The sequence below is a fragment of the Leucopleurus acutus genome (assembly GCF_964270905.1).
Source record: "Leucopleurus acutus genome assembly, chromosome: 11".
Classification (NCBI taxonomy): Eukaryota; Metazoa; Chordata; class Mammalia; order Artiodactyla; family Delphinidae; genus Leucopleurus; species Leucopleurus acutus.
Genome location: NC_139152.1, coordinates 1,273,321 through 1,289,808, shown reverse-complemented (window position 1 = coordinate 1,289,808; position 16,488 = coordinate 1,273,321). Strand labels below are relative to the sequence as shown.

At 59.5% G+C, this 16,488-nt stretch overlaps 1 protein-coding gene across 1 annotated transcript in view; it reads right to left on the bottom strand.

Moving 5' to 3' along the window:
• Nucleotides 1-16,488, bottom strand: part of MICAL3 (microtubule associated monooxygenase, calponin and LIM domain containing 3) — a gene marked incomplete at its 3' end in the record, with an annotated part of 156,281 nt that overhangs the window by 33,724 nt on the left and 106,069 nt on the right. Inside the window, exons 27-29 of the mRNA XM_082851131.1 lie at nt 8,031-8,226; nt 2,005-2,237; nt 650-736 (exon numbers count right to left, since the gene is read on the bottom strand). Of these exons, the coding sequence (XP_082707257.1) occupies nt 650-736; nt 2,005-2,237; nt 8,031-8,226 (516 nt within the window). The remainder of the gene's footprint in view (nt 1-649; nt 737-2,004; nt 2,238-8,030; nt 8,227-16,488) is intronic.

Here is a 16,488-nt window from a genome sequence, read left to right as displayed (position 1 = left end):
GCTTTGGCTTCATCATGAAAACGACAACCTCCTAATCTCCAAGCAACAGGGAACGTGACGTGGGCAGAACTCACCGCTAAGGCCACCGAACGTGGATGGGGGCTGTGCTGGGCGTGGGGTCGCAGCCCGTGTGCTCTCTTGGGAGCCGCTGGCCTCTAAGGGCTTCCTCTAGGGTCGAGGGGCCTTGGTGGTGCTGGACGGGGCTGAGTCACAGCAGCCACCAGAGAGCCCGACTGTCTTCGGACCAAGACATTAAGTCAAGGAGGAAACGCAGGCCCCTTCTCCACCTTCCAGGCAAGCAGGGGAAGACAGCAAGCCTTCTCCCTGGGGCGCGCCTGCGTGTCGCCAGTGCATGCGGCCTTGGGGACTCATCGCCCAGGCACAGGGGAGGGGCTCCGGGCGCCTGTGCTGGCCCCGCCACTTCTGAGAGCTGACTGTGACGTGGGGTGCTCGGCTCACATCAGAGGAGGAGCTGAGTCGTAACCGGATGAGGGACTGGCAGCAAATGGTCAAGGGGCACAGGGGCACCCAGGGGTGGATGCCTCGCCCGCCACTGCAGCTCTAGGAAACCCCGTCTCTCCACAGGGGACCTGCTCTCGGGGGCGGCTGGACGGCTGCCAGGGGCCGGGGTGGAGGTGGGCAGAGGTACCTTCACGTGTACCCATGTCCTCTTCCTCTGGCAGGTGCCCCAGCGGCTGGCCTTGCAGGAGTTCTCTGTCCCGGGGCCAGTACTCTCCTTCCACACCCACAGCAAAGCACCGCGTGGGGGCAGACGGGGAGGAGAGGACAGAGAGAAGAGTCATCCCCAGGTTCCTCCACTCCAAGCCCGTTCCCGCAGGCTGGAGCCGGACGCTACTTCCACGTCCAGGAGATCAGGTCTCGGGAGGGAAGCAGGGCCAAGCTCTCCTGAAGAGGGGGCACCACGCCCCGACCCCTGGCTGTGTCCCCTGGGGCGGGCCGTGCACGCGATCCCCACTGACTCACGCCGGGGCACTCGGCTCTACAGACACAGCTGACGGAGGAGGCAGCCCGGACGCCATCCCCCTACTCCTCACACGAGGGCGGTGTGCAGGCCCCACGTGCTGCCTTGGGCTCCCACCCCAACCTCCAGGTGGGAGGGAGGCCTACACAGCAGAACCGGGGCCACGGGGGCTCCAGGAGCCCAAGGGAGGCCCCACCTCTGCCGCCTGACCTCGTCAGGGCCGCCAGCTCAGGGCTCCACTGCCAGCTGAGGACCACGGGTAACGCGCACCCTGCCCGGTCAGCGCCTGGCCCTCACTGAGCTGGAGCGAACGAGCCCGGGCTGGGACTGGCCGCCGAGCACGGGGAACTCCAGGAGGAACAGAGAGATAGGCCTGCAAGGCGCAGAGCCCTCCAGGGCCAGCCCCACGGGCCAGGCTCCTTGGCTAACGGCTCACGTCCTCCTCATCCTGCCCACACCCCACACGGAAAGCACGGCCTAAGCAGACACGAGTTCCCACGGACTCAGGGCTCTGCCTGCCTGGCCCTGCTCACCACTCCAGGCCCGGTGCAGCCGGGACAGGGAGAATGACCCTCCGACAAAGGCCAGAGAAGGAGCCCAGGAAGCTCTTCCTCACCACCTGGGATCACACAGGCGGATGGGGCAGGACCCAACACCTCGAGTGCGAGACAAGAGGCATCTCAGAGCCAGCCCGACTGACCTACCAGGACACGGGTCCCAGCACGTCACCACGCACCACCGGTGACCCCTCCTGAGGGGCCCTCCCTCCTCAATGCTCGGCAGCCTCCGACGTCCAGGACCAGGAGCCAGGGAACCCCCAGAAAGCTAAGTTCCCTTCGTTCCTCTAGCTGGAACAGGACAGGACGAGTGGCCTGACCTGGAGGAGGCCCTCATCTGCCTCTGCATGCAGCTCTACCCGGACAGCCCTTCATGGGTCCCCTGGGGCCTGTGGGAGGCATGCCACGTGACCCCGGCCACAGAAGCCTCCCACACGCGGGTCGGGTCGGGAGAAGAGGCTTTACTCTGACCTTCACTAGACGCGTCCTCCTCGTCCTCCTCGTCCTCCTCGTCCTCCTCGTCCCCCGCGTCCTCCACGTCCTCCTCCCCAGCTGCGAAGCTCCTGGAGGCCTCGAGCTCCTCTTCACTCCTTCCTTTCAGAAGAGCATGGATCCTCACGGCCTCCTTCCAGGGAACGCCACCCAGGTCCGAGGGGGGCAGTGGGGGTTCCTCCTCCTCCATCTCGGACTCAGAACTGCTGCAGAAGTGACCACAGAACCCAGTGAGGGGGCCACAGAACGGAGAAGGGGGTGGCTCAAAGCCACGGGCACAGGCAGAGGCTCCCGGCAAGGCACCCGCCGGGCGGGAAGGGAGGGACGACACCTTGGGGCCAGCGCACAGAGGGTGAATGGAGGGCGAGATGGGTCACATGGGCCGGGGCAGCCCCGCCAAGCACAGGCTCGAAGCTCGTGACCCTGGGGACCGAGGGTGAAGAGCACCTCCGCTCCCGTGGACGCACCATCTCGTTGGAGGATCCCGGGTGGGAAGAAGGGCCGCTGGCAGGAAGCGGGCTGGCGGAGGTGCTGCTCGCAGGAAAGGGAGCCCCTGGCCCCGCTCCCAAACCCCACAGCGCAGTGTGCAGCGCTGCGGGTGAGGGCGCCTGGACAAGCCCCCACCCTGCGGAGGGGTGCTCGCTGCGCGAGGGCCCCGACGCCTGCTCCCGGGGCTAAGAGCTCCCGCCTTGCTCAGAGGGCCTGGGCCAGCCGCCCGTGTCTGGAGGAGACCCTAAGCCCCGGGATGCCCTGCCTGATGGGGAGGCCTGACTCCCTGGGGCCTCCGGTCAGGATGGAGAGTCTAAGAACGTGGTTTGGGGTGAAGGCCTAGGGTCACCAGCGTCAGCCGACCCGGAGACCGGGCTCAACCACACTCCACAGGGAACGTGGACCCCAAGGCTCTGTGGGTGTCGTCACACATTAACACCAGGAGAGTGGCTCTGCCTGAGCCCACAGGGACGGGAGCCGCCCTTCTCAGACTGGCCTCCGTGCTCCGCTCCGTAACGGAGAAGGGCCGTGAGCACAGCCCCGCCAGTGGGTTCTGTCCTGTAGTCTTTCTAGAAAATTACTGCACCCGAGGGTGGCGCTGGGGACTCCATCACTTTCACCGAGTCAGAGGTGAGGGTGGCCTCCAGGGCTGTGTCCCTTGACCCCTCACTGGGCCGCAGGGCTCTGCCACGACAACTGTGTGACCACGAGCTGGCTGGTCATGCTCTCCAAGCCTGTGTCCACGCCGGGAAGGGGGTGTGAACACCGGCTTGTAGCGGGTGCCCCTAGTGGAGTGAGACTTTACTGACCGCATCACGCTTGTGCTACACTCCGGTCCTCCAGCCATCCATTCGCTTGTTTACACATTTACACACTCATTCATGCGTGCACTCAGCAGACGTTTCTGAGCACCTACTGAAGCTCAGCCGCTGACCTCAGAAAGAAAGAGCGGCTCCTCACTGCCGGCAGCTCAGTCTGGAGACTCCTACTTCACTCATTCATTCAACTACAATTTACTGAGTGTCTCTGCCCACAGTGCCCTTCCTAGACGTCACAAAGCTGCCACAGAAAAGATCTTCAGTGTCAGGGGAGATAAGATGCGAACACCAGGACTAGACAAGGTGGCCGGTAAATGCAGGGCAGTGGGGGTCTGTGCGAGGCAGTTTCAAGTGGGAAGACATAAGAATGTGGACCACAGAAAGCTTGTCCTCTGGAGTTTGTTAGTCCTCAGTGTTTACTTAGCCATGATTTTTGCCTTATCGTTGTGATTTCACTTCTTTACACTTATTAACTAACGACAACGTGTGAGCCCGTGTGTGTCATTTAACATCTTTCAAACGTGAAATCAGGGTAAGAATGCCTCCTGTGCTCAGCTCTAACCTCAGGTCGATTTGCAACACTTCAGGTGGACAGGGAGGCCAGCCTGCCCTCCTTCATGCCAGGCGCACTGGGGCCCCAGCTGTCGGCGGGCAGCTCTCTCGGGGGTGGGCTCAGGGCAGCCCCTCCCCGTGCCGTGTCACGAGGGCAGCTTGCGTGATGAGGCCCCACTTGAAGCTGTGACAGCTCAAGGACCACGGAGAATAGCAAGGGAGGCACAGAGCATAAAAACAGGGCGGAAGGTCAACCATGCTTCTGGAGTGCCACGCGCTTCTAGAGATGGGACACAGGCAAGCCGCCCTGCCTGCCTTGGTGAAAGAGAGAGAGATGGACAGGTACTGCCAGCTGCTCCTCCCCAGGCATCACCGTCCACGGGCCCTCAGAGCAGCCCTCCGGGTCTGGTTAGGCTCCTCACGTCATGTCAGATTCGCAGTGTGAAGTCACTACTCAAGGTTCATCTTATGATATATTCTCGGGCTGCTCCCAGCGCCTGAATCTCTGGGTCTGGCCTTTGAGGGGCAGGAGGAAGGATCTGTGTGAGGCACATTCCCTGCCTGGACTACAGCCTGGAACACTTCCAGGGGGCAGAACCCCTACAGCAGAACAAAACACAAGACAACCGACTTCCCTGTCCTTTAGGGAGGAGAGGAAGACCACAGGACACAGCCTCCCAGGAGACACAGAGCCAGAAAATGTAGTCGTTAAGACCAGCTTTCCACGACAGCAGGGATCTGCTTCCACACTTGTAACTCCATCCTGCCCCGTGGCTATTCGATCCAGGCAGCCTCCCAGGCCACACCCTCTCTTATCGCTTGCCTAGCACTGCCGAGATGGGCAAAAGCAGATGAGGGACGCAACCAGGAAGGCCAGGCAGGCTGCACCCGCGTTCACAGGGTGGGAGGTGGTCCCTGTGAAGCCCCTCAGCAAAGCCCATCGGCGGAGCTGACACGTCCCGCTGGAACCACGGAGCGGAAGCCTCCCCGCTGGGTGTGTCCGAACCACTCCTCCCACAGCGCCTTCCCCGAACCTCCCCAGGCGCTGTCTTCTCACCGAGCCCACGGTGGGCTGGCAGGAGGACACAAAGTCAACGGACCAGCTTCTCAAGGGACAAGGTCTGCTCCAGACTTAAAAGAGCCGCAGAGGAGCAGATCCAGAGAAGAGGACGTGCTTGGAGCACGAGGCACTTCACATGGATCAGCTCAGCTGATCACACAGTAGCTCAAGGGCACAGCCACTGTTATCATCCCCGTTCCCACAAATGCGGAAGCCGGGCTTCCAGAGGTGGGATGGTCTGGGTGAGAAGTCAGGAACCCCCAGAGTCCGCCCACATCAGGTCACCCCGTCAAACCCAGGAGGAAGGTCACGACCCGGTTCCTGGCTGCCGCGTCGACCTGGGAACTCAGGCAGCCGCCGCGGATGGACACCACCTGAAGCTGCTGGTGGCTTCCCTTTTAAGTTAACCCGCTGGTAATCAGAGCGTCTCCGAGCAATGCCCCGTCCTGCGCGGCGGGACAAGGTCCTGCCCACCCTGCCAACCCTGTCAACCCTGTAAGCACTGAGCCGCCTGTGGAGGAGACCTGCCGGGTCCTGCGATCTGCACGCGGTGGAGATCACTCCGCGCTCAGGCCGGCACCCTGCGGGTGGAGGGTGAGAAGGGGAGCAGTCAGGTGTGCCTCGCAGGAGGGGCTGTTCCTCACGCTGTCACCCTTTGGGCTGGCCTGTCTCCTGTGACCTTCAGGGAGTCCTCTGCAGCCCTGGCTGCCTGTCTGGGAAGCACACCTGGGCTCCGGCCCTCCCCGACACAAGAAGGAGAAAACACACGGAAACCAGACCAGCCTTCTCCTGCCCCGGCACCCAGGCTCTCCCAGAGAAAATGCAAGTACTGTTTCCAGGGTCCCCTCTGGAAGATGCTCCTTCCCGCCCCTCCAAGGAAGGGTCATGGAGCTGATGAGGCCTCGGTCGAGATTCTCTGCTGGTGTGAAGGAAACCGCAAAGATGATGGGAATCGCCTGGGTATCTGTCAAAACAGGTGTTCCTGGTCTCCACCCCACGCCCACCGAGTGAGACCCTGGCAGGAGCAGGGCCAGGAATTATCCTTTGACCAAGTGTCGCACGTGTCGCATCAGGGACATCTGAGAAATTTAGAGCAGTGGTTCTCACAGCGTGGTCTCCAGACCACAGCACCAGCCGGGAACTTCTGAGACATGCAGATCATGGGCTCTACCCCAGACAGACTGGGACAGAAACCTCCCAGCTGTCTGTGCTCTCACGAGCCGGCGGGTGATTTTGATGCAGGCGAAGCTTGGTCACCACTGCCCCAGGGCAAATTCGAGGCAAGCCCGATTTCTGGCACTTAAACCACCTGTTCAAGGAAACCCAAACAGGAATCACCACCCTGCCGCTCCTAGTGAGGGTTGCCTGGGCTGTGCTTGGATCCACAGGTAAGACAGTGATTACAGCAACTGCCCACCGGGTGCAGACACTGTGCCCACTACTTTATTTGGTTTAATGCTCAAAGCAAACCTCTGAAGCGCAGTGTCCTTTGCAGATGAGGAAAGGAGGGCAAGAGAGCGTAAGAAACTTGCCGCCAACTAGCAGAAGGTGGAGCTAGGCCTCAAGTCTGGGTTGTCTGCCTGCAAAGTCACGTCCCAACGGCACCCCGCGCTCTGCCCGCACCGCAGGCGCCCGAGGTAAGAGGAGAGTGAATCCCCGCTTGGACCGGTCAGTTCCTGGAAACTCTGTCATCTCTCATCTTCAAGTCCGATGACTCCCCAAGGAAGGATGGAGGCATCTTACAGCTTCCTTGGGGAAGTGAGCTCTGGCGCCGCACTCTCATGAGACCATTGTTACACTTTACATAGCATCCACGGTTAGTGCTTTTTCAAATGCGAACTTGAGTACGATGGGGTATTTACTACACCACTGGGTGCTGACTGACCTATCCTTCTACCTCACTGCTGCGAAGGCTGTGACTCAGCCTTCCTGCAAAGCCCAGGCTACATCACCTCCACTCCTGCCCCATAATCCCTCGGTTTACAGATCACAGTGCAGGAAATGTTATTCCTGCAGGACAGGGTCTGCCCATGTCACCGAGCCCAGCCCTCCACTCCGCCCCACCTCGGGAGCGCTGCGTCCTGAGGGCGCTGGTTGGGAAGGCTCTGCAAGGGGGGCTGCAGGGGGTCCGCCTGTCCTGACTCCACTCCACCTGCCTGTCCTGTTCTCTTCCAGCTCGTAGGGTCTCCTACTGAGCCCTGACTTGGGCACTGACCCCACTGACTCAGGCAGGCCTGCGGGTGACGGGAATGCGCGGACAAGGACAGAGATGAGGGGGTGTGTGGGGCACTTTCCCCAAAGGTGCACGCGGCTCAGCTGGCCGGCACCACGCACTGCGAGGTTTCTGCCTCTTTCCACACACGGGAGAAAGAAAGAAGCCCAGAGAGATGAGACAGCTTCCCCAAGACTGCACGGCGACCCGGTGGCTGAGTCACCCCAGAGCCTCCATGGAACCCACCCCCAGGGGCACGGTTGCCGCCCCCGCCCCGTGGAAGCCCCTCCCCCGACACATCTGTAAACACCAGCCCAGGGCACATTTTTTCTGTTCCTTTTCAATGAAAAGCAGGGTTAAGGTTTTGGTAGGTGCTCAGTAAGTACTGAATCTCTGAATTAAGTCAAACAAACTGGTCCTTTCTGACTAACGAGACGGGGAGCTGGGGCACCAGGCGGCAGGGAACATGGAGAGCCCTGGATGTGGACCAGAGACCCTGGGCTTGAACCTCAGTCAACCCTCCATCCTGGTCCTGGTCACCATCGCTTTCCTTACCACGAGGGGGCAAGATGCACATCCTATATATTTCACAGGCCCCGGAGGACGACCAGCTGAGGAGTTGGACGCTAGAGTCTGCAGCCAACACCTACAAGCACCTACACGTGCCCAGCTCTGTCCCAAGCACCTTCTACCCCGGGACACTTGCACAACTCTGCAGGAGGCCCTGGTGCTGCCGCCCCTCTCACGGACGAGGGGACAGGCAGAGAGGTCACACGACCGCCCAGTCACGGGTCACGACGCAAACCCAGGCCGTTGGGCTCAGGGCCCCGCTCCCCTGCCCGTCACAGACGCAGCCCCACAGGCTGACCTGCTGGCCGCGTCCTCCTCCGTCCCCGTGTCCAGCACACTGCTCAGGTTGTGCTCGGCCTGCGTCTCCTCGGGCACCTCCTCCAGCCCCTCCGCCTGCCGCACCGACAGGCGGTAGTTCTCCAGCTCAATCCTCTCCGGGGTGCCCCGCAGCCTCTTAGCGATGCTGGGCTCCTCCAGGCCGTTCACGCTCGGGCCTGCACGACAAGCAAGAAGCAAAGTTCTGGGATCAGCGACAGGGACGAGGGAAGGAACTTCTCCCTGGAAGGAGGGGCAGCCGTCCCACGAGGCCAGGGAGCCGGACACGGCAGCAGTCAACAAGGTCGGGCCCCGGAGAGCCCAGAGGTCTCTGGTGTGAGGGGGCAGAAGACAAAAGACCCCACGTCTGCCCTACAGGGACGCGACAGCCTGGGGAGCAGTGCACACTGGCCAGGGGGCAGGGGCAGGACTGGCCCTCAAGGGAAAGCAGCCTGTTGAGAAGGGAGTCCTCTCTGCTGCCCCACCCCCTCGGTCCAAGACCTGCTGTCCCCCGACAAAGTCCAGGACCCGCTGCCCCCCATAAAATGGTCCAGGACCCAATGTCCCCACCCGCTTGGTTCAGGACCTGCTGCTGCAATCCCATGGTCCGGACCTGCTGCCCCACCCCATGGTCCAGGACCCAGTCGAGGTTCGGGCACTGCATCTGGCTGGTCTACTGAGGTGTCCAGGTAAGCTATTCTGCAGAGCTTCTCACACTGTGGGTTTGTCTGTCTCACATTTAGATTCACGGCAAGACTTTTTGTTCCACGGGAACACCTTGTGGACGACTCCGGGCTCCTCCCACTGCACCCACGCAGGACAGTCAGGCCCCCTCGGTCCTGGTGACACCAGCTGGACAGCTTGGTTGAGCTGGCGCCCACCCACGTCTCTGTGGTAAAGAGACCTTTTCCCCTTTGTAATTAATAAGTAATCTGTGGGGTGATGCGGAGAGACCCTGGACTACCTGTTCCCAGAATACCCACGTCAGGGGGCTGAAGATCCACTGATGACCCTGCCTGGTCAATTATTGCTCTGGGAGGCCCACGATGGCGGTTTCTAGACTCTATCATTCCTTTGAGAAGAAATCTGAGGACTGGGCTTCCCTGGTGGTGCAGTGGTTAAGAATCCGCCTGCCAATGCAGGGGACACGGGTTCGAGCCCTGGTCCGGGAGGATCCCATGTGCCATGGAGCAACTAAGCCCGTGAGCCACAACTACTGAACCCTCACGCCACAACTACTGAAGCCTGTGCACCTAGAACCCGTGCTCCTCAACAAGAGAAGCCACCACAATGAGAAGCCCGCACACTGCAACAGAGTAGCCCCCACTCGCTGCAACTAGAAAAAGCCAGCGTGCAGCAACAAAGACCCAACGCAGCCAAAAATAAATAACAGAAAGAAAAGAAGAAAGAAAGAAAGAAAAAAAAGAAAAGAAATCTGAGGCCTGCAATGGGCTCGTGGACTCTGAGGTCTCAGGTGTCTGATGTCACCGTCACGCACCCCTCACCTCCCCCATCTCCATCGTTACCCTTCCTAATACACCTTGTGACCCCACGTTTGGGCAGAAGAGGCCCACCGACCACTCTCCTGTGTCCACTGTGACAGGACGTCACGTGTGGTGCAGAGTCAGACAGACCCGCTGAGACAACGGACTCTGCCAGTGACCAGCTGAAGGACCTTAGGAAAATCACACAACCACTGAGAGCTCGCTTCCTGATCCGTGAACAAGGACAATCCCACGTCGCGGGGTTACTATGAGTACGAAGTGAATTACACACGCATGTATGCGCATTTGTGCAGGTGCCACCTCTGTGCTCCGTACACTCTGCCTCCCTCTTCTAGGAGTTAGGTGATACAGCTGAGTTCCAGGAACATTTTCACCACCAATCTGTACAAGTCCATTGCATCCATCTGCCCTGGATTGCAAACGACAGTTACTGGACACAGAAGGCGGGAAGAGGCTCTGAGCAGAGCAAGCAGCACCGGGAAGGGGCCCAGATGGAGGGACGCAGGCACCGGGGCGGGGCGGGGCACAGGGCCTTGCGTCCCGCCAGGGCAGGCACCTGGCTTCGGCGACACTCTCGGCTTTAGGGACCGACACTAGGTTTAGCAGGTGAGGTCACGCCAGCCAGTGTCAGGTGGTCTTCAGGCGAAGCCCAGAAGCCCCCTGATGAAGGGCTGAAGGACGGGGTGGGAACACTGATTTAGTAACTTTTGTGACGTGAGAGTTTGTGCAGAAAACGTCTGGAAGGCTGGGCCTTCTGTCATGCGCATGTTCCTAACCTCCTTGTAAAATCATTAGAAATAACCCTGTGAATGCGGGCAGTCACGGAATAAAGTCTCAGCGCATCTGCTGCAGTGACCAGGATCTCCCACCAAACAGCACCCTTCAAATCACTAGAGATTCTTTCTGAAAAGCAAGACCTGGGGCGTGTTCACTTACAAATGCAGGTAAACGTATAACCATGGGGTCTGGGCACGAATCCTGTGCCGTGTGCACACATCTGCCCGTCCCGGTCTTGGTGCCCCGGGAACCTCATTTTGGACACCCCCGGACTATCCTTCAACACTGAGCTCAGGGCCCCCGAAGTGTGAGCTCTGATGCTGGATGAGGGCGTGTGGAAAATTAGGAAACACGTGGTCTCCAGATGACAGCATGAAAGAGGCAGGGAGCACAGCAGATGGACACGGTCTGGACAGTCTCCACACCTGCCCCCAGGCCCTCCAAGGGCACAGGCTCTAATCGCGGGGCCAGCCTTTCCAAACACCAGCCTTCCTGGCCTCCCTTCTCCTCATCAAAACCCAGCTCGATAAAGACAAGGCCAAGGGTCCCCGACTACAGTACCACTTGATTCTGTCCTTCCCATCGTGTATTTTTGACAACTGCCCTTAAACGGAAAGGGAAATAAATGGGTGGCAACTACCTGAGCACAAAGTTTTGGGGAATTCCATGAATCTGGAATAAAGACCAGTATTTCTTTTAGATGGTAGAAGAAAAACAGAGTAAGAGCTGTCACTTAAGGGAAAACAACTCACATCATCAGTTCAGACTGAGCAATTTCAAGGTAGAGAAGGAACACACTCATGGGAAGACCCTTGGGGGAAACGCACAGTGTCTGCCAGGAATTCCACGAGAACCTGGGGAAACAACACAGGCTAAAATGCTCTCTACTCCGAGCGCCGCAGGCCGGGTATGGCAAAGAAAGTCCTCACAGGGATGGTTCCAGGCGTGTAGAGGCGTCAGGGCTCGAGCACACACGCGGGACCACGGGAGCATGGAAAAGGGGCGCGTGGCCCACCCAGGGATCCAAGGAGGGCGGTCTGGAGGAACACGAAGGTAGGCGCCAGCTTTAAGGTAGGTAACAGTTTGCAAATGAGATCACCGAGGTTCAGAGACAGTAAGCTGCCCAAGGTCACACAGCTGGTGAGCAGTGCGGCCAAGACCCGACCCAGGAGCACAGCGTCCGCTCAGAGGCCTGGTGTGCTGCCGCCAAGGCGCATTTCCTTGGAGTCCTGCTCTGCCTTCCCCCGCAGGGGCGTCTTCACCACGATCTCCTTCCCACCGTGACCTTCATGACGAAGGACAGAGACTCCATGGAAATGTCCTGGAGCAGAGCGTCTGGCGTCTGGAATGACATCCTGCCCTCCTCCCAGCGTCAATTCTCTGGAGTTTCCACAGGCTGCATAGAGCAGGGGATCACCCAGCCCCAAGCCCAGAGGCTGGGGCTCTGGGGAGGGGAGATGTTAATTTAATACTGGGCTTGGGCACAAGCAACAAAAACGAAGCCAGAAACACTCAGATCATTCACACATCGGTCCCCACAGAGAGGAGGCTGTGGGCCGTGAAGCCCAAGGCATTCCCACTGGAGACGCTGTAAAAGGCGGGAGGGCTGGAGTCAGTCACTGGTCAGGCCCCAGGCCCCTCTGGTCTCCACCCACTTTCAGCGACCAGGGAAAGCAGGATGTTCCCTCAGGGCCGGGTCCCCATGGAGGCCGTTTTCCCAAAGGGAAGGTGGCACTCAGAGGATGCTCGCCAAGTACCCCAGATTCACCAACTGCCAAAGCGTGCTTAGCATTCCTGGGCCATAACCTTGAAATGTCATGGGAAATTCAGACAAACAAAAACCAACAGAATCAGCATCCTTGACTCTCTGTCCTGAGCAGAGGGCCATTGGCCAGACTAACCGGATGGTGATGGTAAATTAAGACACTGAAGGAAGTAACGGTAGAGGTGGCCTTGGCAGTGGTTCTGACACCGTGACAGAGGACCCCCACCTGCCGCCCCCGGGTCCCCGCTGTCTCGTCAGCTTCAGAGGAGCCCAGGAGAGCAGAGGCTGCAGAAGGGCAGTTTGGAAAGTCAGAGTGAACCAGCAGGGTCAGGCCAAGACCCGCGGCCTCTCCACGTCACATGCTTTTGATGCGGCGACACACAGGGGCTTCCCAGCTGAAAGTGGGATGAGGGATTTGGGATCATTCCTAGGCTGACTGTTCCCTAAGTCCAGGCAAGCAGACCTCAGGTCACTGGAGGCCAATTCCAGCTCCATAGACCGAAGGGAAACAGCTCCAGGATCTGGGTGGCACCCTAAATAAGAGAAAGGCTCTGAGCCTGAGTGACGGGCCCTGCTCTGGGCCAGTCACTGCCTGTGTGAGCTCCATACATCATCCTCAAGCAAATATTTTCCTCACGGGAGAATCTGCTCTCAGCTGACGGACGAGCGCTGCCAAAGCCCTTGGCAACACGCGTGAAATCACCCTGCGGGAGAGGTCGCCCCCCTCATGAGGAGCCCCCGTCCTCACGGGGCTGCGAGGGGGTCCCTGCTGCAGTTCTGCGGCAACGCATGGCCACCCCGGGACAGGACCGCTGTCCGGACCAGAGACAGCTGCCTCTGTGGGGCGTTGCCTTCGAGAGGGACCCCGTGGCGTGAGTGGCCCGGCGGCCCCGCGGGGAAGAAGCAGCCCACTCCCCCCACTTCATGCCACTCAAGCTGCCGGCTGAGCTGCCGCTCAGCTGTCCGAGAAGCAGGCGGCCGCTCTGCCCGGGACCCTGTCCCCGCTCGCATCCGGCAGGACAGTGGGGTCTGGTGTCTGCGGGAGGAGGAGGCCCATCTTGAGGGAAATGCTCACTGGGGCTGCTTCCACGGCCTTCTCAGAAGGGCCCTGTGACAGCTGGTTTGGGCCTCAGCAGACTCTGCTGGGCCGGCCGCACGCCTGAGGCCTCGCACGGCGATTTCTCCCTCTGGAGGACACCGCAGACTTCGCCGGCGCTTTGGTTCTGGAGGCCAAAGGAAGGAGTTTCCAAGCACCGCCTCGGTGAGGTGACTCCGGCCCCTGCACGTGGACCCTCCGACAGACTCTTCTGTGGTTTCCTGCTGTCAGGGGGTGGGGTTCACTGCATGTCCCGAGGTCACAGGACAGGAGGGTGTCAGATGCTCCTTTGCTCGGGAAGCAGGTGATGAAGGAACAGGGATGACCGGCTGAGTCAGGACTGTGACGTGAGCTGCACGCCCCGCCGCTGGGCGCTGCCGGCACTATTGCCACCCAGGGTTCTGATGTCCACAGGCCCTAGAAGACCGGTCCCGGACGGCACCCGGGGCCGTGTGGCTGTGCAGCGAGGGACGGGATCGCTAACTGCCCCTCCACACCCAGCGTCTCCTCGTCATCCGGGGGACTGCGTGCTCACGTGCGGCACAGAGAAAAGCGGGTCACGCGGACGCAAGGGGGAGATACTGAATTACCAAGAGTCGGGCAGTGACCGAGAGGCCAAGGATGGGAAGCGCAACAGGGACAAGTCAGAACTGTCCCAGGTAACCCACCAGGTGGGAGGTGGGAGCCTGCAGCCCGCAGAGTCCCCTCAGGAAGCTGAGGGGCTCGTCCATCGCCACAGCCCTTGGCTCCCCATCTGCAGGATCCCAGGGGACTTTTGCTGTTACGTTAGTTTTCTAACATGACGTGACTTTTGCTGCTATGAGTACATCTCCCAAAGGTGTCTTTTTGGCAGGTGGAAATCCTGGCACACGTCACTCTAACTGGCCAAGGCAAAGAGGTCTCTTTTAAGGCACGTACCCGAGTCTCCATTAAAAAAAACACCTTACCAGGGCTTCGTGTAGCTCTCTTGATAACATATCTTTCATGTGTCAAAATATCTCAGAGATGAAACTCGACTTGACCCTTAACAGTCAGCTGGGTCACCCCGCAGAATGGCCACCTCTCTGCTGTCTAAAGCGCTGGGGTCTGCTGTGTTTTCTCTTAAATCCCACAGAGCTGAGCTCTAGCTGCAGTTCTGCTGTTCCCACCTGGCCGCCCACATGCACACACCTGTGCACACACGGGAGCCAAGGGTGCGGCCGGCAGATCAGGAGGGTCCCTACAGCTCAAGGTAAGGGGCCTGTCCACCAGCCCACTCGTGGGGCTAGCCTCTGAAATCTTAATAAGAGGCGGGTAAAGATAAGGGTGGTCCACAGGTCAGCCCAGTCCGGGCCTCCGCCTGCTGCTGCTGGCCCCTCCGCACCCCCAGGGCTCTAGCGCACCTTCATCACACCATCCACCTCCTGAGTGCACCCCAAAATGGAGGGTCCGCTGCACAGGGCTCTCCCGGCCTCCTGTGGTTCTGGTACCATCAATGCAGCAGAGCAAGTGTTCGGTAAAGCGTCTTGAATAAACAGTCAAGATGGAAGGTCTCAGCCTGTATCTGAACTACAGCAACACCTCACTACACTTTTAAGGAATTGGCTGGACATAATCTGGTCTCGGTTTCCTCACCTTGACACACAACACTGAGGGCCTCTGCATGTCTCAAGGAGCTTGATACTGTTCCAGGCCCCAAGAAGAGGCAGGAACACCACCTCTGTGAAGACAGTAGCCGTTCCCTTAGCGCCCGGGACAGAGAAATTCCTATGAAGATGCCAACGTCCTACAAGACTCCACGGAGGAAAGCTCTGAAAAGACACCATCTCAAATGACCTGATGTCCTAAACGCATGTCCTCGCTTCACCGTGGAGAGCAGCTGAGCTCCAGGGAGCATCTCGCGCACTGGAGGACCAGACCCGTAGGAGCACGCGGAGGGGAGAGGTGGGAAGGGAGAGAAGGACCACGAGTCTGCCCACCAGGCACTGCCAGATGATGAGCTTTTCCCAAGATGTGCATTTAGACTGCACCCCTCCCCTCCGGGGCACTTCAGTCCAGAGTGCATCCCAAGCTGGCTGCGAGGGGCTCTCGGGGGGCCAGCTGCACAGCCCCAGAGCAGGCTTGGCCTCTGAGCCGTGGAAGGTGGGAAGCGAGGCCCTGCCCATAATCCAACGATCAACAGGGACAAACCCACCTCGCGACGAAAGGCCCTCTGCTCTGCGACAGGCTCCTTCCAAAGACAGCATCTCTGCAACGGCCTCCCCTCAGGCACCGCATATCTGTTGTGGGAAAGGAGCCAAGCTCCTCCAGCAATGCCCACAAGCACCACCTGAGGCGCACCTCGGCGGCCCCATCACACCTGCGCTCTCATCTGTCAGCCGGTCCCTGAGACTTCCGGGCACGGGGGCCTGCACGGCTGGTGCTGGGAGTTCAGAGCCCTCTCCAGCGGCCAGCCTGGCACCCACGAAGCACTGTCCCTGCGCTGACTCCAGGCCGGGAGGTGGCTCGGAGCCCCTGGGGGCTTGTGGGGAGCCACACCGTCCCCAGGCCCACGTGTAACCCTACCTCTGCCTAAGAGAAGCTATAATCCTGCACTGTCCTCTGACTCTCACGTGGGTGTTGAAACTCAGCTTAATGTCAACCTATCCAGGACTGCTTTTCTTCCGCTGCTACAGTGAAGAGCCCCCAGGGTGTCGTGGAGTTAGCAGGTGACCTCACAGCCCATCCACGCAGGCTGGGGAACAAGCAAGGCCAAATTTAGCCAAGCCCTGCAGAGATTCAACACCCACTGTCTCAGGACCAGACACAGCCAGCCCTCCTCACTGTTCTGTTTCCCCAAATCTCTGCTGGCTGGGAACACATCCCAGCAGGCCGTCCGGTCCTAACCCCGCAGGATGCATCGCCCAGTCAGCAGAAATAACCCTAACTCACTCTCACTCTGATTATGCCAGCATTTTCTGGAATCTCCACCAATGTTCAGAGTTGATATTCCTGTAATCCTTTTAAATAAACAAGTTTCCACACGTTTTAGCTTATTTGCTCTTGACAACAATCTCATGAAGTAGAGCAGCAGGGAGTTTTTTTCCATTTTATGATCTTAATAGATGGGGAAACTGAGGCTCAGAGAGATGAATGACCGAAGACAGCAAGGATAACAGGCTGCATCTTCTCTTCAAGATCTGTGCTTGTCCCCTTTAGACCCAGCTCTGCTCTCCGAGGCTGTGGTCACCTCAGAAGATGAGCACATTCTGGGGCGCAGGGCGATTCACTGTGGTTCAGGAAAACGGACTCCTGTTCTAAAACATTTCCTCGGTGTCTG